General features: G+C 40.3%; 1 protein-coding gene across 30 annotated transcripts in view; it reads left to right on the top strand.

Annotated features, from left to right (window-relative positions):
• The window catches only part of ryr2a (ryanodine receptor 2a (cardiac)), a 352340-nt gene that overhangs the window by 107836 nt on the left and 219129 nt on the right, over positions 1-25375 (top strand). For 18 of the 30 annotated variants that reach the window (XM_037544153.1, XM_037544149.1, XM_037544148.1 and 15 more), the window contains exons 4-8: positions 4717-4737; positions 12144-12158; positions 19502-19576; positions 20776-20854; positions 23433-23545. In XM_037544153.1, the coding sequence (XP_037400050.1) occupies positions 4717-4737; positions 12144-12158; positions 19502-19576; positions 20776-20854; positions 23433-23545 (303 nt within the window). The remainder of the gene's footprint in view (positions 1-4716; positions 4738-12143; positions 12159-19501; positions 19577-20775; positions 20855-23432; positions 23546-25375) is intronic. The other 12 variants (XM_037544154.1, XM_037544155.1, XM_037544139.1 and 9 more) reach the window with 2 other exon arrangements.

Here is a 25375-nt window from a genome sequence, read left to right as displayed (position 1 = left end):
TAATTGTGCTCTGTTAGATAGAACTGAACAGACTGCACCACAGCACAGACATACACTCTCTCTCTCTCTCTCTCTCTCTCTCTCTCTCTCTCTCTCTCTCTCTTTCTCTCTCTTTCTCTCTCTCTCTCTCTCTCTCTCTCTCTCTCTCTCTCTCTCTCTCTCTCTCTCTGTCTCTCTCTCTCTCTCTCTCTCTCTCTGTCTCTCTCTCTCTCTCTCTCTCTCTCTCTCTCTCTCTCTCTGTCTCTCTCTCTCTCTCTCTCTCTCTCTCTCTCTTTCTCTCTCTCTCTCTCTCTCTCTCTCTCTCTCTCTCTCTCTTTCTCTCTCTCTCTCTCTCTCTCTCTCTCTCTCTCTCTCTCTCTCTGTCTCTCTCTCTCTCTCTCTCTCTCTCTCTGTCTCTCTCTCTCTCTCTCTCTCTCTCTCTCTCTCTCTCTCTCTGTCTCTCTCTCTCTCTCTCTCTCTCTCTTTCTCTCTCTCTCTCTCTCTCTCTCTCTCTCTCTCTCTCTCTCTCTCTCTCTCTCTCTGTCTCTCTGTCTGTCTCTCCATGTCTCTCTCGCTCTGTCTCTTTCTGAAGTATCTAAAGCCTCTCACCCGTGTGTCCCTTGCAGCAGTAGATAAGCTCTGCTTTATTAAGATGCTGGACGTCTTTTCCTGCCTTACCACAGCGAATATACAGCATAGACAGTATTCTATACTTTATTATGTTTCATTTATTTATTTTCTATTCTATTATTTAATTCAATTCTGTGTAAATTTGACCCAAAACTTGAGATTTTCACACAAGTACTAACAGTAGATAAAGAGAACTAAATTAAGCAAATGAGACAAAAATATTGGACTTGGTCATTTATTTATCGAGGAGAATGATCAAACATTACAGATGTGGCAAAAGTATGTGAACCTTTAGGATTAACAGATCATCTGAAGGCAAAATTAGTCACCAATCCACAGTGCGACAGGAGCGGTCGACCAACAAAGTTCACACCAAGAGATAAGACGCGCCGTTGTCTGCGGGGTCACAAAGGAACACGGTCATTTCTAAGCTAATAAAGGCCTGTCTCACAGTGGCTAATGGTAATGTCCATGAGTCCACCATCAGCAGAGCACTGAACCACAATGGTGTGCATGGCAGTGTTGCAGGGAGAAAGCCAGTGCTCTCCAAACTGCCCGTCTGCAGTTTACTACTAGAAAGGAAAAGACTGCATTCCAGCATGATTACCTGATCCCATCTGTGTAACATGGTGGTGGTAGTATCATGGTTTGGGCCTTTTTCGTTGCTTCTGGGCCAGAATGGCTTGCCATCATCGATGGACCAATGAATGAACTCTGAATTACACCAGGCTGTTCTAAAGGAAAATTTCAGGACATCTGCCCATGAGCTGAAACTCAAGAGAACGTGGGTCATGAAGCAAGACAACGACCCTAAGCTCACAAGCCTTTCTACAAAAGATTGGTCACAAACCTTTAAGCACCACTGTATTGTGTTTTCTCGTTCTGTTCTATTCTAAACTGTTGTATTGATTTCTGATTTATTATACACTTTTCTATTCAACTCTCTTGTTTTCTATTATACTTTATTATATTTCATTCTTTCTTAATTATTCTCTTCAATGTTGCATTCATTTCTGTCCTTTTAAACTCTATTTTGTTAAACATTCTTATTCTATTCTATTCTTATTCTTATTCTATTCTATTCTATTCAAGCCTGTTGAACTTGCCTCTATTCTATTCTATCTGATTTGTTCTTATTCTGCTGTATTATGCTGTTCTATACTACTCTACTCATTTCTGTGCTATTCTATTTGATTCTATTCTTCTGATCTATGATTTATTGGTTAGTTGTGTTAGTCTCTCCTATCAGGGAACAGTGAAAAGTACTTGGCTTTACGCCCAAATAAATGCTTCTTGTTTGCTAAGCTGTGAAAGTGGTGGAAGATGCGGTGTAAGTCAGAGAGATGGCTCATATTTCAGAACGATCGTCCCAGTGTTCTGATAAAACAATAGATGAAGCAGAACCCCCCCCCACCCCCCACCCCCCACCCCGAGAATAATGAATGAGCTGATTAGCTGTGTTTGAAGCAGCGATGTAGTTGGAGCCATCTAAGCGGATAGAGTGAAAATTCTCGGCCCAAAAAGGTGAAATGGAGCCGATTATGAAACGTAAGCAGGCTAATTAGATCTCTGTGCCAGGCTGTGTGAGCGCTTATCCGAAATAAACAAACGTTTTTGTTCATTAGTCGTGACAGCAGTGTTTCAGAGATGAATGAAGGGCGGCGAGTGTCGGCATGAGGCTCGCTCAGACACTGAGACCGAGGGTCACACCGTTTGAGTGCGTGTGGATGTGAAATCAGGCTGGAGTTCACAGTTTTTTCCTGAATTTTCTGAATTGAAACAAGCTAATCTGCCCCTTATTCGCATTCGCACTGTATTGCACAGCCATCAAAGAAGCAAAACAAGTGAAGATGTTTCATAAAATGGTATAAACCATGCTGTATTTGCAGTGCTCAGTCGTGCCGCATCGGTCAGCTGGCTGAATTACTGACTTTTGGCTCATTGCTGTTACCTTTCATTTCTGCTGTGATGCATGTTAATCCAGAAATGACTAATATGATCCATAAACCTGTCTGAGATACTAACCATGTGTCATTCCTTGGGAATATTTATTTATTTATTTATTTATTTGCATGTCAAGCAAATTAATGAAATTACCAAGCAGATTGCTTTGATGAATCAATTTCATCAAAGTCTCTTTCATAACAATGATGTTTTAATTTAATTATTAGTTTACTTATTTATTTATGTTGCTGCAAATAAACCTCCGGTTTGTGTTGTTGCTGAACGATGTGAAAGGCATCGTAACATCTGATTCCAGCAGGGTTGGGGTCAGTATTATCTAAAGGTCAGTGTGTGGTATGTTTAAAAATATGTGAGCTTTCGTATCATTTCTGAAACTGATATACAGAGTCTGTATGCGCGTTATCAGTTTTGCAGTTTAGGTAACAGTGTTGTGTGTGTGTGTGTGTGTGTGTGTGTGTGTGTGTGTGTGTGTGTGTGTGTGTTTTTAAGCCCCAAAATATTAACCAGGTGTCTGAGTGGTACAGACTCTAAAATACTAGGTCATTATTTTGTGCATTATGATGATACGACCCATTACATTTTACATAAATTGGCTAACTATAAACATAGTGTTTAACTAGTGTTTCATCATGAATTAAATTAAAGTGTTTTCAACTTTTTATGGTAACACTTTCTATGTGTGTTCTATGTCATGTTTTATAAGCATCTATAAACACATTTATAACATATATATACTTATAATGGATTCATACGGCATCATAAACATGGCTGTAAATATTTCCAAAAATGCATTACATGTTATAGCCCTGCTTATTATGCATTATTAATTATTAACAGAATGCATTATAAGTACTGTTCATAGCAAATTATAAGAGCTTGTAAGTTGTATTTGTCTGCTCTGAGTAAAGTGCAGCTTACTGTACTAAAGCCTCCTTCAGTGTTAAGAGTGAGGCTTCAACTTAAGTATTTACTGAAGACTTTACTGAAACACTAAAACACACACAGTAAAGCTCATTACAGGCTTCAAATGTCATTTTAAACTAGAGCTGCCATTAGTGTTTTGCCCAATGTGGGAAAGTCAATGTACACCACTGTTAATGTGCACCACCGTTAGCCTGGCACTAATTTAACACTGTGTATCCAATATTGTACAGTTTGTAGCATCTGAACATTCAGGACTGAAGCCCCAAAGACGCAGCGCTAGCAGCACCATTGGTGATAAATAAAACACTGGAATTCTCAGAGTGTAAATAAACTTTGTATTTGTCTTTACTTTATACTCTCAAAGCAGGGACTTAGTTCTTTGGCACGGACAGTATAACATGTTATGAACACTACTTATAAGGCATTATGGTAACAATTCATAATGCATAATAAACCTGGCTGTAAAGTGTAATTCAGTGTAATTCATTTATATAAATATTTATAACCATGTTTATAATACCTTATGAATGCATTATAACATGTTATAAATGTGTTTATAGACGCTTACAAACCTGACGTTCATAGAAAGTGTTACTGTTTTTATATAGTTCTCTGTAAAATTTTCATGACAGAGTGCACAGAGTGGGGAAAAAAGCACCTGGTCTATTGTCCAAATATCGCACCGCATCAGTGCGGCGTCTGGGACACTCTGCTGCTTCGCACAAGCAGCCTGTGTGAAAACACTGACCAGTCACATGGGCGCCGAAATGAAAGGCAAGACACAGAAGCAGTATGTGTGAAATCTAAATTTGATTAGCCATGTTAAGCCCTTTAAATGGTCAGGGCCCACTGATGGGCCCGAAGTCTTATTATACACTTCTGTAAAAGAAAAATGGCTCAGTTTGCATTGCAAGTCCCTGTACTTACTGAATAATAAGCCCCAGTAGGTAATAAGCCTGGCGCTTTGAGGGGTTAATGTTTGTTTCTTTCATGGAAACACCAATTCATATTAAGTGAGTGCTAGTAAGCCATTTTTATAACTTGATATTGGAAGATTGGTAGATTGTGCTGCAGTAGAATTGACCTCAGCCCTGCGTTTCTGATCAGAAAAGCATGACTCCATTTCCTTTCTCCAGACGGTTGTTCCGAGTGGTGTGAAACCAAGACCTCTTACGTTTGCCTCTTCTTTTTTTTGCCCTTTTTCCCTCATTTCCACAGCAAGTAGATGTGGAAAAATGGGTATGTCTGCATTTTTGCACATATCGCCAATGTCATCCAGCCCTGACATCCCTGTTCACCCCCCACATTCACCCTTCAGACAATATTCTGCGCCACAGATGGATCTCCCGCTAACCCAGAATATTGCTCATCTCATTTTTTTGTGCTGTTGTATTGAGTCACCTTACAGAACCCTGACATTCCCTAAATTTTCACATTCACTGAATGTGAAAGAGCAAGGGGCTCAACGCATACCAAATGATTTCTAGTGTCCGCAGTGACCCTCTTGATGTACCTGTGGGGTTGCGGAGTTATCTTTACTTTTGACCTCTGACTCTCCACTGGCAGAAAGGAGCAGTTCTGAAGAGGCACTTCCAGCGTAACACATTCTCTGTTGCCATTCAAGCAATCGATCAACAGTAATCATGAGCCTAGAAACTCTGGGAGGATGGCACCCTTTAACCCTCAAAAGTCTAGAGAAAAACCATTTTTTCACATTTATATAACTATTCAAACCTAATTACGTAATGAATTGCATAACATTTTATGCATCAATGGATTTGCAGAACTCTGCTACATATGGAACATTCTACCAAATTGGTTCAAAGACAGATTTCAGAACTCTTACTGGACTTTTTACTGACTTAGACTTTAGACTAAAATCCTTTAGTTTTGATCCTGTACCAGGGGTCGGCAACCCAGATGCTCAGAAGAGCCACAGTATTTTATGTCCGTTTTATCATCTTGGTTGTATAACCCCAATTCCAATGAAGTTGGGACGTTGTGTAAAACATAAATAAAAACAGAACACGATGATTTGCAAATCCTTTTCAACCTGTATTCAATTAAATACACTACAAAGACAAGAAAGCAGCGTCTTTTTCAGGGATGTCCTCCTTATTTCAGCAAGACAATGCCAAGCCACAACAGCGTGGCTTCATAGTAAAAGAGTGCGGGTACTCGACTGGCCTGCCTGCAGTCCAGACCGTCTCCCATTGAAAATGTGTGGCGCATTATGAAGCGGAGACCCCGGACTGTTGAGCAACTGAAGCTGTACATCAAGCAAGAATGGGAAAGAATTCCACCTACAAAGCTTCAACAATCAGTGCCCTCAGTTCCCAAATGCTTATTGAGTGTTGATAAAAGGAAAGGTGATGTAACACAGTGGTAAACACGCCCCTGTCCCAACTTCTTTGGAACATGTTGCAGGCATCAAATTCAAAATGAGTGAATATTTGCAAAAAACAAAGTTTATCCGTTTGAACATTAAATATCTCGTCTTTGTAGTGTATTCAATTGAATGTAGGTTGAAAAGGATTTGCAAGTCATCATATTCTGTTTTTATTTATGTTTTACACAACGTCCCAACTTCACTGGAAGTGGGGTTGTAAATATATCTCAGTATGTGCTAAAGTGCTAGGCTGAAAAATATAATATAACTGAAACGCAGACTTACTTCACTCTGCTTTAAGGTTGGGCTCCGATATAACCACTTTTCTCACATCTCTGGCAGGAAACTTTCTTACAAAATGTCTCTCAACATTAATTTTTTTACGAGGCTAAAGTCACTTCTCAATCTTTTTTGTATTTTGCCGTTCCACCTTAAATGGTGCCCGACTCGCCAGTGTGTGACGGCTGCAACATTTAAGGTGGAACGGGAAAACATGAATGAGAAACTGACTTCAGCTTTGCGACTTTTAGTATTTGACAGTTATTGTTGGAAACCAGCTGGAGTGATTCATTAGCTACTAACTAGGCGATATAAGCGATATTGTTGTCATTGCTATGGTGACCAGTGGGGTGAATGATCAGTTCAACATTAACTCCAGCGTTTAAGACCATTTACTGTTAAACTGTGTTGAATGATCAGCAGAGCTTTATTTTACTGTAAAGGAGGGTAAAAGTCTAATTGTGCTGTGGACCCAGAACAGGGCAGTAAAGGAGTCACATGCTGCTGACCCCTGAGCTATACCTTAATTATGTTTACTGTATTAAAATGAATGATTGAATATTCCATTTTGTCACTCCTGAAGCAATAACCCTATCAAAACTTTACCCAATGTCTCAGTAGTGACTGTTTCACTCCTTAAAATGTTGGGTAGTTTTAGCAGAACTCAAACTCTAACACAGCTTTGAACAGTTGCACAGACCTAAAATGATATATTTCATTAAAACACAAAGTTCATGTAGAAATTTTTTCAGTAGTGACGATTCTTGATTCTGATTTTCAGACAGTTACTTCAAATCAGTGGCATCTAACTGCTCACCATGTGGCCATGAGGGACAGGGATGCAGTCTCACGTCCTGCTTTAAATACAGGGGCATGGCTAAAATAACTAATCCTTTGTTTCGGCGGCGACATGAGAACTTGAGAGAGCGGTCTTATTTATTTATTTATTTATTTTGTTTTGTTTGTTTAAATATGCTCATGAAAAATCTGGAAAACTAATGGTTTGAACTGCTTTGGTAGAATGGTCCACATACATGTAAGACGTAGACCGATAGCATTCGTCTATGCAGACTGATGTGAAGCCACCTGGCGAGCTTAAAAACCAGAGATTTTCATTCACAGGTCACAGAAAAAAGAAAAAACACAGTGTGAATATCATCAGTAAACTCTGAGATCTCATGTCTGTTATGTATCCTAAACCAAACTAATCCATCCTACCCCTAACCTGGGCTACGTGATCCCTTATTTTCTTTGGTAGCACCTGACTGCAGGGCAGTGCTCATAAGATCGTCATGAAAACGGACATAACCCTACTTCCAGTTAATAGCGGCTTAATCCAATAGGTTTTGTATGTCATTAAGGCTGCTTTTGTCAACGTTGATGCCAAAGTTGACATAACATCTATATCAGGTAACATTTTACCTTAGAAATGTTTGGGTGAAATGACGAAGCACATCATAACAACTGACTTAGTGTATATCACAGTGACGTCATGCTGGTGATGTCACATAAATCACTTTATTTAAGGGCCACAGAAAATGCTCACTGTTGTCCAGCCAGCCTGCCTTGTATCGTCTTATCGGCATGATGTCGCTGGTGACACGCACTGAGCTACAGAAAGTCTGTCATTATGTCAACTTGACATCAAAGTTGGCAAATGCGACTTTTATTACAGATGATGCTTATTGTAGTAAGTGTTTAGTAATGTTAGTCATAAAGGACTTATGTGGGTGTCATTTAGCCTTATGAGCATTGCCCTTCAGTAGCGTAACCTGACATTAAGTGCCTAAGTCTGTAAATGATGTTGGACATTTGTTGGTATTTGCCAAAGCACTACAAAACATTGCTAGTCTGTAAACAGCATGGAAGTTTTAAATACTATTTTGCTTAAAAAAACGTTCCCTGACAGTTTACACACAAGCCCTAAGAAACTGTCGGTCGCAGTGCATTAGTGTATTCACACTCAGATAGTGGTGCGTATAATCTATAGATTATATGTTTTGCAAAATTTCTTTATTTTTTCTGTAGGAAACACTTCCAGGGGGTATACATCACTGGAGCTATCTCTGCCCATCTATGTACATAAACCTTGTATCTCCGTTTGTTGTTTTTCGGTTTTTGCCATAATTTTAAAAATGCCTGTTCTTTACATTGTGTATAAATTTCATGATGAATGGACCACAAGCCACGGCCCATAATGACTTGGTAAAAAGTCTGGCTCCGTTGACATTAAAGTTTTTTTTTTCCTTCTCCTGTCAAGTTATTATTTTGGAGATACAAGGTGTTCCTCCAACAACAGCGATATATACAGTGCCTCCAAGTAGTATTCAACCTGTAGGATTTTGCAGATTTACACATTTGGATGAGCCTGGACATGTGAAGTGCACTGCAGCAAGAAACAATGTTATTCCTTTGTTTATTCATTTTTAAAAATTAAAAATTTCGCAACGTTTACCAGATCGTCAAATTATTATTCAACCCCTCAAACCACCCGAATTCTGTTTGGTTCCCTCAAGTATTAAATAACTGAGAGCAATTGAGAGCAATGAGCTTCACATGCTTGGATTAATTGTTCTTTTCCCACCTTTTCTGACTATAAAAGCCCCACCCCAATCAAGTGAACAGCACTCACACTCGGGCAACATGGGAAAGACTAAGGAGCATTCCAAGGCCATCAGAGACAAATCCATGGAGGGCCATAAGGCGGACAAGGGGTACAAAACAGTTTTCAAGGAATTGGGCCTGTCTCCACCGTTGGGAGCATCATCCAGAAGTGGAAGGCTTATGGAACTACTGTTAACCTTCCATGGCCTGAACAGGCTCTCAAAGTTTCCTCCCATGCCGAGGCCAGGCTTGATGGAAGGCTTGATTGAGGCCAAGCTCCAGGAAGATCTCATGGCGGTGGGGACATTGGTTTCAATAAATACCATAAGGAACGAACTCCACCGCAATGGTCTCCGTTCCAGGTGAGCCCATAAAGTACCTTTACTTTCAAAGCGTCGTGTCAAGGCCCGTCTGAAGTTTGCTCATGATCACTTGGAGGACTCTGAGGCAGACTGGTTCAAGATTCTCTGGTCTGATGAGACCAAGATCGAGGTCTTTGGTGCCAACCACACCCGGGGCGTTTGGTGAGAGGATGGCACTGCCAAGGCCTGGTTTAAGAGGGAAAAGATCAAGGTGTTGCAGTGGCCCAGTCAGTCTCCTGACCTTAACCCAATTGAAAACTTGTGGAAGGAGCTCAAGATCAAAGTCCACAAGAGATGCCCAAAGAACCTAGACAACTTGGAGAAGATCTGTATGGAGGAGTGGGCCAAGATTACTCCAGAGACCTGGGCCGGCCTGATCGGGTCTTATAAAAAACGATTAATAGCTGTAATTGCAAAAGGTTTATTCCACAAAATATTAAACCTGGGGGTTGAATAATAATTTATCCTAATTTTTATGTTTAAAATGTATTATAATGTAATTGAGCAGCTTATATTTTTTGTTTGTAATATTTAGGCATCTGTTAATAAATGCTACCCTTGTTCAAAGTTTGAAGGCTCTAACTTATTTGCAATTTGTTGAATTGCAAAATCTTCAGGGGGTTGAATACTTGGAAGCACTGTGTGTGTGTGTGTGTGTGTGTGTGTGTGTGTGGATGGATAGATAGATTTAGATATGTAGATAGATAGGCACAGCTCCAGCGTTCATTCACCCCTGAGGTTCTACTCCCTGTATTTGCATTGCTTTTCATTGATTTCATCAATTTTTCCATCAGAATTAAATTCATGTGTTTGTCTGATTTTTCCTTAATATTACATTTTTCTTCTGAAAATCTTGTTTCTGATTTATTAATATAATGCTAATTTTTATGGCACCTCTATGGGAATCACTACACTACACTACACCAGCACCGAGCTTACTGCAGGTTTTAAAGAAACCTTTCAGGACATATTTTACCCTAAAGATTTTACTCTCAACATATTTAATACAGCATCTCGGCATCTGCAGACGTCTGTCGCTGAGCTGTTCAGTCAAGAGTTAAACAAAACCACATTCTTACACAGGCTGTGTGTAAGGCTCATGTGCACTTGTGCGTTCTCTGCAAAAACCTCAGAAATTACGCGATGATGTACAATCGATTTATTATTTTTCATATCCAGACTGAACTGTATGAATACTAAGATGACTTTGGAATTTATGTATATTCAAATAGCCACAACCATTCTAGTAAAGGAACAGATTAGATTACCTGGATTAGGTTAGTCATGGAAGAAAAAAAATTGAGACACCCAAGAAATGTCTTCCTACTGTATATAAACCCAGTACACCTCAGTACTTTCCATTTTTTGGGGAATAAGGAGACATTATACCCGTAGACAATCATTCATTCTGCTGCGCAGAGAGGGTGGCCCAATAAGACTGCATCATGGCATTATCAGCAATTTATCTTTCCATATATGTCTACGGTATGGATGCCCTTGCTCTTTTGTACTGATTCATTTTTGCCTTGAGACGTTGTTGACCCTCACTGTGCTAATGGCCTCACCTGCATGACCCCTCTCGCCTACACTGTAGTCTTCTGCTTTTGCAATTGAGGCATGTCTCTGTGTGCCTGTGTGCTTTATTTTCCTAGTTGACTACACACACACACACACACACACACACACACACACACACACACACACACACACACAGGGTAATTCCACAGATTATTATTTTTTTAATTTAAAGGTTAAGATGTAAAGATTAATCAGAGTGGTTTGATGGGAGATGCTTAGAGGGTCAGAATCGTTCACAGTGGAGGTGATAGGAACCAGATGTCTGAAGAGTTAAATGCCTCTAAAAGCTCACTCATAGGAGGTTCTTATGTAGAATGGAAATGGAATACGCGTCCCGATCATCGTTTTACGATATCTTTTAGAAGGTCTTGATCTAAAGCGAGGGGGCATGCCACTTATTTTCCAGGTTTAACACTATTTTAGCACCATTAGCATTACATATAAACTCAGAAGGCATGTGCAGCTTCACCTCTGGTTCCTATCACCACTACTGTAAAGAAATCAGGATAACACTTTATTTGAAGGCTGCCTGGAATTACATAACACAAGCATAAGAACTGAATAACGTATTTATGAAGCACTATCTTAGTATTCATGACCAGCTCATGCCAGCAACCGCAAGACGACATGAGATGTTAAATGACATTGTGTTGACATCAGGGACCTTAAACTAAAGTGATGGGCATCTGTTCGATTTATGTCACTGTTATGAACCATTGTTTCCAAGTAGTCTAACATAAAAGGGGGTCTAGTTTGTCTTTTTGCATGAATTGAGCTACAGAATACCAATGTCAATATGCCATTTACTAATCTTGCGATTAGTTGCATAAGCAGCTCATAAATACTCAAGTATTGCTTTGTAAATACCTTAATTAATGCTTATGCATGTGGTATGACATACTTATGCATGTATCCTTCAAATAGTGTTAGTAAAGTCAGGGTCGGTAAGCTTTTAGGGTGGTGCATCTTTCATCAACCACTCTGAATGACTTTGTCTATATCTTTACAGCTGAATTACTCAGAAATGTAGACAAATTGCTGCATTTCTCCTTTAAGGCAACTCCATATCATTACACATTTCACAGCTCTAGGACAGATAGTTATGTGGAAATGATGTACAGCTAAGCCCTCAACACCATGTTGGAATCAATAACTAATATAATCGATACTCATTAACTCTCAGAGAAGGGTGCAGTGTTAGCAGTACAGCACAAAATTCCATCTTATATATATATTTCACACAATTTACATGCCGAATATGCATTTATCCTTTTTTTGGGAAGAGAAAATGAGTTATTTTATCATACAAAGACTTTTTTTGATAGTATTTTTTATTGGTTTTCACTTTAAGTGGTACTTTATCATAAGGTTTCTTTAATATTTCTGTTATTAACTATATTATTTGTTTGTTTTGTTGTTTCATGCCACGCCAGAAATTCATGATGAAGGTAAGACTGTGTGTGTGTGTGTGTGTGTGTGTGTGTGTGTGTGTGTGTGTGTGTGTGATCATTGCTTCTTCTCTGATCTTCATAGTTTTCCCTATAAAAGGCTTTAGTTCTGCCCATTTTCATGACACATCACACGGTCAGTTACTAATGCCTAATTTATCCAATCAGGAACCTTTTTGTTGTGATGTCACGTGTCTCTGATTGGCCAGCATGCCTTAAATATCAGATGATCCGCATCGGAGTATAAGAGTGCAGCAAAAACATGGAAGTAATACTGGCAAGTCTGGATTAGCAATAATATATAATATCGTCACTGTAGGGACAAAACCTCATTTCTCCAAAATGATATTGATTTACAGGCGGAGAAAAGTTTCTTAACTTTGAATGGAAATTAAGCTTTTTTTTCCCCCCTAAGCAATTCTGGACCATTTCCATATTTCTGTTCATCAAGGAATTTTAGCCCAGTGTAAAAGGCAAGTGGACCTGTTTGAGAAAAATAAATACATAAATAATCATAAATGTGGGTACAGTATTAGTGCCAACAGCGGCAGTGTGTTATTTACACGCTTTAAACACAATGTCAGTTTACAATAAAACAAAATGCTATTAGCTGAAGGGAGGAAGTAGGGCTGAATGATCAGGATGATCAGGATTGGGTTTTAATGGAATAAATGTAATGGCGTTACATAGGTAACTGTACACTGGTCAGGCATGATGTTACGACCTTTTTTCTACACTCACTGCCCATTTGATCAGCTCCACTTACTGTATAGCTGCACTTTGTAGTTCTACAGTTACAGACTGTAGTCCATCTGTTTCTCTGATACTTTGTTACCCCCTTTTACCCTGTTCTTCAGTGGTCAGGACCCCCATGGACCCTCACAGAGCAGGTATTATTTGGGTGGTGGGTCATTCTCAGCACTGCAGTAACACTGACATGGTGGTGCTGTGTTAGTGTATGTTGCACTGGTCTGAGTGGATCAGACGCAGCAGTGTTTCTGGAGTTTTTAAACGCTGTGTCCACTCACTTCCAAAGATGGATTAATCACAGTCTGAATAGCTAAAACTGGATTAATCACAGTCTGAATATCTAAAGCTGGATTAATCTCAGCCTGAGTATGTAAAACTGGGTTAATCTCAGCCTGAGTATCTAAAACTGGGTTAATCTCAGCCCGAGTATCTAAAACTGGGTTAATCTCAGCCTGAGTATCTAAAACTGGATTAATCACAGTCTGAGAATCTAAAACTGGGTTAATCTCAGCCTGAGTATCTAAAACTGGGTTAATCTCAGCCTGAGTATCTAAAACTGGGTTAATCTCAGCCTGAGTATCTAAAACTGGGTTAATCTCAGCCTGAGTATCTAAAACAGGATTAAGCTCAGCCTGAGTATCTAAAACTGGATTAATATCAGTCTGGGTCCCTCCCGGATGACCGAACTTCTCACCCTTTTTCTAAGGGAGAGTCCAGATGCCCTGCGGAGGAAACTCATTTCGGCCGCTTGTATTCGCGATCTTATTCTTTCGGTCATTACCCAAAGCTCATGACCATAGGTGAGGGTGGGAACGTAGATCGACCAGTAAATCGAGAGCCTTGCCTTATGGCTCAGCTCTTTCTTTACCACAACAGACCGGTAAAGAGCCCGTATCACTGCTGACCCAGCACCAATCCGCCTGTCAATCTCCCGCTCCCTTGTACCATCACTCGTGAACAAGACCCCGAGATACTTGAACTCCTCCACTTGAGGCAAGAGCTTATCCCTGACCCAGAGAGGGCTTTCCACCCTTTTCCGCCTGAGAAGCATGGTCTCGGATTTAGAGGTACTGATTCTCATCCCGGCCGCTTCACACTCGGCTGCAAACCGATCCAGCGAAAGCTGAAGTTCGCGACCTGATGTCCCCAATAGGACCACATCATCTGCAAACAGCAGTGATGTGACCTTGAGGTCACCAAACCGGACATCCTCCGTCCCCTGACTGCGCCTAGAAATTCTATCCATAAAAATTATGAATAGAATCGGTGACAAAGGGCAGCCCTGACGGAGTCCAACTCTCACTGGGAATGAGTCTGACTTACTGCCGGCCATGCGAACCAAACTCCTGCTTTGTTTGTACAGGGCCTGAATGATTCCCCTGTAGTTGGAACACACCCTCCGGTCCCCCTTTTTAAAAAGAGGCACCACCACCCCAGTCTGCCAATCCAGTGGCACCGCCCCCGATGCCCACGCAATGTTGAAAAGGCGTGTCAGCCAAGACAGCCCCACAACATCCAGAGCCTTGAGGAACTCAGGACGGATCTCATCCACCCCTGGAGCCTTGCCACCAAGGAGCTTCTTAACTACCTTAATGACTTCGGCCTCAGTAATGGACAAGCCTATTCCCATGTCCCCAGACTCAGCCTCCTCACTGGAGAACGTGTCGGTCAGATTGAGAAGGTCCTCAAAGTATTCCTTCCACCGCCCAATGACGTCTTCAGTCGAAGTCAGCAGCACACCATCTCCACTATATACAGTGCTAGTGGCACACTGCTTTCCCCTTCGGAGTCGCCTGACAGTTTGCCAGAATCTTTTCGGAGCCGACTTAAAGTCACTTTCCAAGATCTCACCAAACTCATCCCACACCCGGGTTTTTGCCTTGGCGATGACTGAAGCTGCAGATCACTTGGCCTGTCGGTACCTGCCAGCCGCCTCTAGTGTCCCACAGGCCAACCATGCCCATGTTTGGTTTGGAACTAATCTCAGCCAGAATATCTAAATCTGGATTAATCACAGTCTGAGAATCTAAAACTGGGTTAATCTCAGCCTGAGTATCTAAAACTGGGTTAATCTCAGCCTGAGTGTCTAAAACTGGATTAATCTCAGCCTGAGTGTCTCAAACTGGATTGATCTCAGTCTGAGTATGTAAACCTAGATGAATCTCAGTCTGAGTTTCTAAACCTGGATTAATCACTGCCTGAGTATCTAAACTTGGATTAATCAGTTTGAGAATCTAAACCTAGATTAATCAGAGCCAGAATATCTAAACCTGGATTAATCAGTGCCTGAGTATTTAAATCTAGATTAATCACAGTCTGAGAATCTAAACCTAATCATAGCCAGAATATCTAAACCTGGATTAATCAGTGCTTGAGTGTCTAAACCTGGATTAATCAGTGCCAGAATACAACCCCAATTCCAATGAAGTTGGGACGTTGTGTAAAACAAATAAAAACAGAATACGATGATTAACAAATCCTTTTCAACCTATATTCAATTGAATACACTACAAAGACAAGATATTTAATGTTCAAATGGATAAACCTTGGCTTTTGCAAATATTTCACTTTGCAAATTTTTATTTTGATGCCTGCAACACGTTCCAAAGAAGTTGAGACAGGGGTGTGTTTACCACTGTGTTACATCACCTTTCCTTTCAACAACACTCAATAATTATTGATGCTTTGTAGGTGAAATTCTTTCCCATTCTTGCTTGATGTACAACTTCAGTTGCTCAACAGTCCGGGGTCTCCGTTGTCGTATTTTGTGCTTCATAATATGCCACACATTTTCAATGGGAGACGGTCTGGACTGCAGGCAGGTCAGTCTAGTACCCGCACTCTTTTACTACGAAGCCACGCTGTTGTAACACGTGCAGAATGTGGCTTGGCATTGTCTTGCTGAAATAAGCAGGACGTCCCTGAAAAAGACGTTGCTTGGATGGCAGCAGATGTTGCTCCAAAACCTGTATGTACCTTTCAGCATTAATGGTGCCTTCACAGATGTGCAAGTTACCCATGCCATGGGCACTAACACACCCCCACACCATCAGAGATGAGTTTTAACTTGCACTTGTAGATGGAGCGACGAACTGAGTTCACTGACAGTGGTTTTCCGAAGTGTTCCTGAGCCCATGTGGGAATATCCGTTACAGAATGATGTGGGTTTTTAATGCCGCACCGCCTGAGGGATCGAAGGTCACGGGCATTCAGTGTTGGTTTTCTGCTTTGCTGCTTACTTGCAGGGATTTCTCCAGATTCTCTGAGTCTTTTGATGATATTATGGGCTGTAGATGATGAAATCCCTAAATTCCTTGCAACTGCAAATTGAGAAACGTTGTTCTTAAACTGTTGGACTATTTGCTCACACAGTTTTTCACAAAGTGGTGAACCTCGCCCCGTCCTTGCTTGTGAACGACTGAACCTTTCAGGGGTGCTCCCTTTATCCCCGATCATGACTCTCACCTGCTTCCAATTAACCTGTTCACCAGTGGAATGTTCCAAACAGGTGTTTTTGAGCATTCCTCAACTTTCCCAGTCTTTTGTTGCCCCTGTCCCAACTTCTTTGGAACGTGTTACAGCATTTAGAAGACGCTCTTATCCAGAGCGACTTACAAGAAGTGAAATTCAAAATGTCCAAATATTTGCAAAAAACAATAAAGTTTATCTGTTTGAACATTAAATATCTTGTCTTTGTAGTGTATTCAATTGAATATAGGTTGAAAAGGATTTGCAGATCATTGTTTCTGGTTTTATTTATGTTTTACACAACGTCCCAACTTCATTGGAATTGGGGTTGTATCTAAATCTGGATTAATTACAGCCTGAGAATCTAAACCTAGATTAATCATAGCCAGAATATCTAAACCTGGATTAACTACAGTTTCTAAAACTAGAGTAATATCCATCTGAGTGGCTGGATTGACAGAGAAAGTTGTAAATGGTCTTAATGGTGGCTGTATTTGGTTTTGTGATGGTGAAACTTGATCAGTAAACTTCTCTAAATTGAACTTGCTGTTGTCAGAAAGGCTTCAGATCCACTACTTTATTATCCAACTACAAGCCAAAACAAATGGCATAACGTCACACTCACAAAAAAGTAAAGGTAATTCCATTACTGTAATGAGTAACTTTACCATAGTACCCCCAGCGCTGGTGATGACCTTGCAGCACTCACACTCACTGAGTGTTGTCACTGTCACATAATACGGATGCTGGTTCCTATCAGACTGAGCGAGACAGTCAGAGTCATTACTGACATTTGGCAAACATGATGTCCAGCCTATTCTCATGGCAGATTGTCCAGCACAAGTCACACACTGATCTCATCGTTAGCCTGTTCATTTGATTGAAGGCCCACACTCGACTACATCTTCCATGATATGCCTTCATAGCATCTGTGAAAACAGATTTATTTGTGGTCCAGTCTTAATAAATACAGTACTGAGGAAAAAGTACTGACATGGTGGTGGTGTGTTAGTGTGTGTTGTGCTGGTTCGAGTGAATCAGTGCTGCTGGAGTTTTTAAACACTGTGTCCACTCACTGTCCACTCTATTAGACACTCCTACCTTGTCGGTCCACCTTGTAGATGTAAAGTCAGAGACGACAGCTCATCTGCTGCTGCACAGTTTGTGTTGGTCATCCTCTAGTCCTTCCTCAGTGCTCACAGGACGCTGCCCACAGGACGTTCTTGGCTGGATATTTATGGTTGGTGGACTATTCTCAGTCTAGCAGCGACACTGAGGTGTTTAAACACTCTAGCTGCACTGCTGTGTCTAATCCACTCAGACCAGCGCAACACACCCTAACACACCTCCGCATCAATGTTACTGCAGTGCTGAGAATGATTCACCACCCAAACAGCACCTGTTCAGTGAGGTCCTGTCCATGTGGGTCCTGAGCACTGAAGAACAGGGTAACAGAGTATCAGAGAAACAGATGGACTACAGTCTGTAACTGTAGAACTACAAAGTGCAGCTATGTGCATTTGGGGCAGTCGTGGGCTGGACGTTAAGGAACTGGCCCTGTAACTGGAAGGTTGCTGGTTTGATCTCCAGTGCTGACGGTCTATGATTGAGCAAGACACCTATCCCCGAGTTGCTCCCCGGGCACTGTGGATAGGGCTGCCCACTGCTCCAGGCAAGTGTGCTCACTGCCCCTAGAGTGTGTGTGTTCACTAATGTGTATGTGGTGTTTCGCTGCACGGAGGGGTTAAATGCAGAGGTGGAATTTCCCCATATGTGGGATTAAAAAAGCATCACTTAACTTCTAGTAAGTGGAACTGATAAAATGGACAACAAGCGTGTGAACAAGGAGGTGGTCATAATCTTATGCCTGACCGGTGTAGATTAACATATGAAGAGTTTTTTAAAAATCATGTTTTTAATTGTGCATTCCTGGTAATATCAGTCAAACAGCAAAAAAACATAAATAGTAACCCAACAAAATGCACGGTGGTGCGGTGGGTGGCACTGTCGCCTCACAGCAAGAAGGCCCTGGGTTCAATTCCCTGGCCGGGCCACCGGAGTCCTCACAAAGTCCAAAGATGTGCAGTTAGGCCAATTGGCCATGGTAAACTGAGAGTGTCATTACAGTAGCAGTTGTGATGTATTGCACAGTGTATATTAACAAAATATCTTGCTATATTTTAACTTAAAACAGCTTAAAAAAGAGCTGAAAGCTGCAACAGAAACAGCCCGTAAATGATAAATATTAAACATCTATAAGATCAGCTCATAAATTGTTAAATCATGTTAAATTGAGGCAGTTTTACAGTGACTCGGTAAAGAGTCCTGGCACAGAGCGGCTGTGTGATTGGTTGATTCTTCTTCCTATATATGTTGGTAGGTAATCTAACACACAAGGTCTTCAGTTAAGCTCCTGAAGTTTTAAGCACTGGGAGAGATTGCTCGGCTCTTTCTTCCTAGATCCATAGAGAAATGGTTGGATAGTGTAGTGGGTAACACCTCTGCCTTCTACACTGTAGACTGGGGTTCAGTCCCCCACCAGGGCAAACACCCTACACTATACCAATAAGAGTCCTTGGGCAAGACTCCTAACACCACCTTGGCCTCCCTGTGCAAAATGATCAAATTGTAATTATTAGTAGCCCATTTTACCCTGAGATGCACTACAGTCCCCAGCATGAGCTGCAACATAATGTCTGACCCCTTGGGCAAGACTCCCAACACCACCTTGGCCTACCTGAGTAAAATGACCAAATTGTAAGTCGCTCTGGATAAGAGCGTCAGCCAAATGCCATAAATGTAAATGAAAGAAATCCTGAGTGGACGGGCAGTTTAAGAGTTTTGTGAAACTTTGTGCACTACTACAGCACAAGCATTCTGATTCCATGAAATAACAATGAACTCAAATCACAGACGTGTATTTTTCACTTCCCAGAACTAATTCGGCCTTCACTGATGACCTAGAAGGTTCTGAGGGTTCCTCACTGGTTCTGTTATGACTGTCATCTACAGCTGTACAGCTCTGTGTCTTCACTCAGAACCTTTCCCTTTCAATCAGTGCAGCTCATCTTTCAGATCTTTTTTGTCCGTTGTGTAACAGTGTGTTTGTGCTTTGTATGTTTTAGACAGCGCAGGGTGGAGGTCATCGCACTCTTCTCTACGGACACGCTGTCTTACTCAGGCACTCCTACAGTGGAATGGTGAGTGAAGTGAGTGAGTGTCACTGAACAGCTTGTGAAGGAAACCATGCTGTGGGTCCTGTGTATAGTTGGCCATCCTTTCTGCCGTCTCTGTTCTTTTCTGAGCAGCTCAGGATGAACATGTGAATAAGGTGATGGACCTTTGTGATTGGCCGTTTTTGAATGGGTGTAGAATTAAAGGTTTAGTGCATGAGAAAATAAATGTAGCACCTTTTGCCCCTGTGGTGTCCACAATTCATTATATAGTGTATACATTTTTTATCCTTTTCTAACTTCTTTTTTATCCCCTAGAATTAAACAGGCTGGTTTTGTTACTGTGGCTTGAAGGTGTTTGATGTATGGAAATGAACTTTCTTCTGATTGGCCGTCCTCTATTTTGCCTCATTGAAAAAGTCGTCCAGGTTGAAACAATTTCTCAAAGGTTTAATGTGAACGTGTGGAGCTAGACTGTTTTCAGGTCAAAACCTTGTGTCTCCAAAAAGGTGGCTTTACACATTATTTTGGTCCAGTCATCATGAGATTTACACACACTGTAAAGAGCAACAGACAATTTAAAACGGTCAAAAACTGAAAATATATATAAATATAATATATATATATATATAAAATATAAAATATATAATATATAAAATATAATATAGGGTTATATAGTATATCACTGTTGTTGGAACAAAACCTTGTATCGTCGTTTTTCAGTTTTTGACATGACTTGAAAGTACCTGTGGTCCTATATATTGTGTGAAGAGAAATGACCTAAAAGTACTTGGACAAATGTCTGGTTGCATTGACTTCCATTGACCGTAGAGTAGGTTTACACACGTGTTGCTGCTTTCGGAACAAAACCTCATGACTCCCTATTTTGTCTCCATTTTTTAGTTTTTTGACATAACTTAAAATGACCTGTTGCCCCTTACCTTGGCCTAAAATTACTTGGGAATTGGAAAAGTATGTTTTTTCCATATTCTGTCAATTTTGGAGATAAGAGGTTTTGTTCTGGCGATTGAGATGTATATATTGCCATGATTTTTTTTTTCTTTCACTCTTTAATTTTAACTGCTGGTTTAAATTAACTAGCAAATCCATGCAGCTGGAACAACGTCCTGCAGGGAAAGTCCTCTGTACTTTCTGGAGAACTGAAACCTGTGTGTGGGGTTTGTTGCTCTGATGTGAGTTTCTTTTCTTTCTTCTGCTTCCCGCAGTACCTCTGCTGTCTGTCCACCTCTCGCTCTTCAACAGATAAACTGGCGTTTGATGTGGGGCTTCAAGAGGACACGACAGGTAGAGCTCTTCTGAAGGATGGTTGTTGAAAAGAGTGAAGAGTCTGTAGCTTTATGTCAATTTAAAACTTTCTGGCACAGTTTGGTTTATAGAGGGATTCCTCAGATTTTTCATTAAAAAAGGAAAAAAGAAATCCAAGCCAAGATTTTCTTATGAGCAGCTGAACATATATCCAGCTTCTAAGACTGAGCTTTGGAAGTGTCCCTGAAGATTTCTTTGAAAAAATTCAAAAGAAGTCTCCTGAAAAGTTTTTGAGAATTCGGTGTAATTCTGTGTAATTCATTGTTTTTTGCTTTTTCCCCAAAAATGATAAATTGGACATCGAATAAATGAGGGATGCGCTCTGATTTTGAACAGTACTTTTGGGCTTTAGAGCCATTAAACCATTTTAGACATCTAATTCTCATTACCGCTGTAAAAAGATTAAGCCATTAAGGTTAATGAACCATTACACATCAAGCCACTCTGACTTTGTTTACATCTTAACTACATAATTATGCAGAAATGATGGAAAGAAAAGGTGGAATTCCTCTTTAGGAAAATCACAGACAGCGTGCGATTAGAATATGCAGTGTGTATTTTTACAAAAGTGTCAGCTTCAGTTTTTTAATTTGCATTTGTCACCCAAATCTTTGATACACCTGGTTGTGTGAAACTCTTTTCACATTCCATCATAAAGATGCTGTTTGGGACAAAAATCAGTAAAGTAAAAGATGAATGCTTGACTTCTAGAGGAAAAATAAACTTCTTTAGAGCTGACAAATGATCAAAATAACTCAATGGGATTAATTGCATTAATTGGTGTAGTTCAATTACGATTAACCATGTTTGTCTTATTTGCCGATCAATCAATTTGAGAGTTTTGTTTTATGTATAAAGCAGTAGGTTAAAGCTGTAATGCCAGCGAGCATAACAGCAGCTGCATGTTCCAGCTCCTCCATGACTAGAGCCTCTTGCTCTCATGCTGCCACATAACATCTCATTTTGGAAAGGAACTGGAGCTTTTTCCACTTTACTTGTATTGATTTATCCATAGTTCTTCCACAAACACTGAAAAGGGTTCTGTGTAGCACCAAGAATGGTTCTTCCATTGGTACAAGCTTGACTTTGTAGCAAGAGTAGAACGCTGTTTGGTGCCATACAGAACCCTTCAAAAAGATGCTATATAGAACCACCTTCAGCACATTCTCGACCATTTCATGATTCGAAGAACCCTTAAAAGAATCTCGGAAAGGGTTATTTAAGTATTCATTTTTCTATACAGAGGTGGACGAAATACACAAATCATGTACCTGAGTTAAAGTAGAGATAACCAGGGTAAAGTATTCCTCCAGTAAAAGTAGAAGTTCCTCCCTTTAGACCTCCACTTGAGTAAAAGTACTAAAGTATTTACCTTCAAATGTACTTAAGTATAAAGTAAAAGTACTAAAAGAGTAATTCTGGCTCTGATGTCCTGTCATCATTTTTATAACCAGACTGGCTTCATGAACTCATTTCAGGTGAAAGTCCTCCAGCGTCTCTCTTGGTAAACCAGTCTTTTAATAGAACGTCATTAATTAGTGACGCTGACGTCTATTAAAATGATCAGAAGCACAAAACACTGAAGGTAAACAGTTTCCATCAGGGAGAACCGAGTGGCTCTGAAATCACTTTTTACACACAAGCAAAGTTTCAGTTTCAGATTTATTTACAACTTAGTTCCAAGTTTAAGTTGAATAAAAACTGGCTTTAAACTCAGGATCACAGATGAGCTCCTTTACTATGTTGATCTGTAGGCGTCTGTTCATAAACATAAACCAGCCCAAACTCATTTACTATAAAATGAAATGGTGTTTGTAGAAATTCAGAAAAAAGCCGCGTCAGTCTCGACTGCATATGTGGACATATTTCTATATTGTGCTCTATTTACACAAAGTTAGGTTAGTTCATCATTTATGTTGAACAGACTCTCCCAAAGTTTTACGCTGCTGCGCTGACGTTGAACCGCGTGCTGCACTGGGTCGGTATGACCAACAGATCAAAACCAGCTCAGAACAAAGTGACCGCTGGGCCCTGATTGGTGCTCTGGCTTTGCGCTTCTTTCGTTTTGACATGTTACGTTTTTATACACACAGAAACCAAAAGGAACGACAGATTTCTCAAAATGTAGGAGGAAAAAGTCGGATATTAGACTCTGAAATGTGGTGGAGTGAAAGGAAAAAGTCGCCCAGAAATGGAGAAACTTCAGTACAGATACACCAAAAATACTAAAGTAAAGAAACTAATTACATTTACTCAGTTACTCAGTTACTGTCCACCACTGGTTCTATATAGGACCATTTTCCTTTCTAAAGAACTCTTGTAGAACCATAATTTTTAAGAATATAACTGAAAGAGCCAGAGTGCTCATCACTAGCTGGACTAATCAAAGGGTCAAACTAGGAAAATGCATTACAGCGTGAATAATTAGCGGTGTTAATGATTTATTACCATATTAACTTTGACACCAGTAGTCCTCCTATGATTGTACACTCATTTTCTTGAATGGATTTGTTTGTGTTTGTATTCTTATGTGGTCATTTTGTGTGTATGTTTGTAGGTGAAGCCTGTTGGTGGACCATACACCCTGCCTCCAAGCAGAGGTCAGAAGGTGAAAAGGTGCGTGTAGGTGATGACCTCATCTTGGTCAGCGTGTCCTCAGAACGTTACCTGGTGAGTTTCTGGAGGAGAATAAATGTTATTTCCCAGCCTATATTTTCAGTTTTCCAGATATGGATTTTTAGGGGACTTAACAGTGTGTTTATATGCCCTTTATAATCTGATAACTGCAGAAAATCAGATTTTATCAGTAATCTGATCCATGTGTTTACATGCACTTGAGTAATCAGATAGTGGGGAACCTCCGGGTCTACATGAGTCAGACAGTAGTCAGATTTCTGCTTTGCAACCAGCAGAGGTGGACGAAGTACAGAAATCATGTACTTGAGTTAAAGTAGAGATACTGAAGGTAAAGTATTCCTCCAGTAAAAGTAGAAGTTCCTCCCTTTAGACCTCCACTTGAGTAAAAGTACTAAAGTATTTCCCTTCAAATGTACTTAAGTATAAAGTAAAAGTACTAAAAGAGTAATTCTGGCTCTGATGTCCTGTTATCATTTTTATAACCAGACTGGCTTCATGAACTCATTTCAGGTGAAAGTCCTCCAGCGTCTCTCTTGGTAAACCAGTCTTTTAATAGAACGTCATTAATTAGTGACGCTGACGTCTATTAAAATGATCAGAAGCACAAAACACTGAAGGTAAACAGTTTCCATCAGGGAGAACCGAGTGGCTCTGAAATCACTTTTTACACACAAGCAAAGTTTCAGTTTCAGATTTATTTACAACTTAGTTCCAAGTTTAAGTTGAATAAAAACTGGCTTTAAACTCAGGATCACAGATGAGCTCCTTTACTATGTTGATCTGTAGGCGTCTGTTCATAAACATAAACCAGCCCAAACTCATTTACTATAAAATGAAATGGTGTTTGTAGAAATTCAGAAAAAAGCCGCGTCAGTCTCGACTGCATATGTGGACATATTTCTATATTGAGCTCTATTTACACAAAGTTAGGTTAGTTCATCATTTATGTTGAACAGACTCTCCCAAAGTTTTACGCTGCTGCGCTGACGTTGAACCGCGTGCTGCACTGGGTCGGTATGACCAACAGGTCAAAACCAGCTCTAAACAAAGTGACCGCTGGGCCCTGATTGGTGCTCTGGCTTTGCGCTTCTTTTGTTTTGACATGTTACGTTTTTATACACACAGAAACCAAAAGGAACGACAGATTTCTCAAAATGTAGGAGGAAAAAGTCGGATATTAGACTCTGAAATGTAGAGGAGTGAAAGGAAAAAGTCGCCCAGAACGGAGAAACTTCAGTACAGATACACCAAAAATACTAAAGTACAGAAACTAATTACATTTACTCAGTTACTCAGTTACTGTCCACCACTGGCAACAAGCCAATAAACTCACAGAAGAAGACGTGATGTAAATGTAACATAAAACTCAAACTTCATGCTACTGCTTTTTTTATTTTTAAGCATTTCGCCACTTTACCTGGTGGTACCTGGATATATCCCTGTTGTTGGATGAAAACCTTGTATCTCCAAAATGATAAGTTTACAGGATAAGGAAAAAAAACTTACTCAACTTTTAATGTAAGTCCATGGAACCAGACTTTTTTCCAAGTCATTTTAGGTCATTTCTTTTAGTCCATTAGTCAGGAAATTTACATACAAGGTAAAGGATAGCAGGCATTTTCAAATTAGGTCAAAAACTGAAAAACATGAGCTTTTCTTCCCGACAACAGCGGTATGAACGTGCATCATCTAGAAGATGAAGAATATTTAAATCCTTCATTTCATCAAATTGTAGTCGAAGTTGAATTTGGTTTCAGCGTCGCTCCAAAAGTGTTTTGCTGCATTTCCCGGTGACGCTGCTCACTTATTTCTGATACAGCAGTCTGTTTCGCACATGCTCAGACTGAGAAATCTGAAAGAAAT

The sequence above is a fragment of the Pygocentrus nattereri genome, chromosome 13, assembly GCF_015220715.1.
Source record: "Pygocentrus nattereri isolate fPygNat1 chromosome 13, fPygNat1.pri, whole genome shotgun sequence".
Classification (NCBI taxonomy): Eukaryota; Metazoa; Chordata; class Actinopteri; order Characiformes; family Serrasalmidae; genus Pygocentrus; species Pygocentrus nattereri.
The sequence above is the reverse complement of the archived record's forward strand: the minus strand, read 5'-3'. Positions and strand labels throughout refer to the sequence as shown.